Source organism: Carlito syrichta, unplaced genomic scaffold, assembly GCF_000164805.1.
Source record: "Carlito syrichta isolate Samal-C Ts95f unplaced genomic scaffold, Tarsius_syrichta-2.0.1 Scaffold302820, whole genome shotgun sequence".
In the NCBI taxonomy this organism is placed as follows: domain Eukaryota; kingdom Metazoa; phylum Chordata; class Mammalia; order Primates; family Tarsiidae; genus Carlito; species Carlito syrichta.
The window spans coordinates 20860-21552 of NW_007246916.1; the positions used below are offsets into that span (position 1 = coordinate 20860).

Consider the following 693-nt stretch of genomic DNA (forward strand, 5'->3'; position numbering starts at 1 on the left):
ACACAGAAGTCACCGCAACAGCCTGTGGCTGGACAGACAGGCAGCAAAGATTCGAGTAAGGGTCTAATTCAGGCAAGAGTAGGTGTGAGCTGGACTGGCAAAATCAACCTTTACTGAGCTCAAGTTCATGTTGGGCTTAGTAGGAGGCGAACGGGTGATACATTAAGGTTTGGGGAGCACATTTTAGGCAGTTTGAGAATTTGTAGAAACCTATGCTCCTCGTGGAGAGGTGGCTAAGGTGCGGGTGACCTTGAGTTCATGTGTGTAGGTGGAAAAAGGACCCAAGGAAAGGCTTCATCGTTCTGCCTCCGAGCGTCCAACACAAAAAAGACCCTGTTTCGAGACAATACCTGTATTTGGTTTTCTCCAGTAGAGGGACACGGGATGGGGGGGCCGGTGGAGGACAAGAGCGAGTGGGCGGGGCCAACGCGGGTGGGCGGGACCGCGCGTGCCCTCCCTGCTGCGACTGGAGGCCGAGCGCAGGGGCGGGGTTTCCGGCGGTAGCTGCCCCGGGCGTCGGGTGACGCGGGGCGGGCGGGTCATCACGTGACACGGAAGTGACTCCGAACAGGAAGAGGACGAAAAAAATAACCGTCCGCGACGCCGAGACGAATCGGACCTGCAGCCACCATGAACAGCAAAGGCAAGGACAAGGGGCGGCCGAGGCCGTCGCGGGGAGTAGCGCCGGCCCGG

General features: G+C 58.7%; 1 protein-coding gene across 5 annotated transcripts in view; it reads left to right on the forward strand.

The window, feature by feature from the left end:
- Positions 1-434: 434 nt before the first annotated feature.
- Positions 435-693, forward strand: part of DAZAP2 (DAZ associated protein 2) — a 6428-nt gene continuing 6169 nt past the window's right edge. Inside the window, exon 1 of one of the 5 annotated variants that reach the window (XM_008057156.1) lies at positions 435-643. In XM_008057156.1, the coding sequence (XP_008055347.1) occupies positions 631-643 (13 nt within the window). In that variant the 5' untranslated portion in view covers positions 435-630. The remainder of the gene's footprint in view (positions 644-693) is intronic. The other 4 variants (XM_021711877.1, XM_008057157.2, XM_021711878.1 and 1 more) reach the window with 4 other exon arrangements.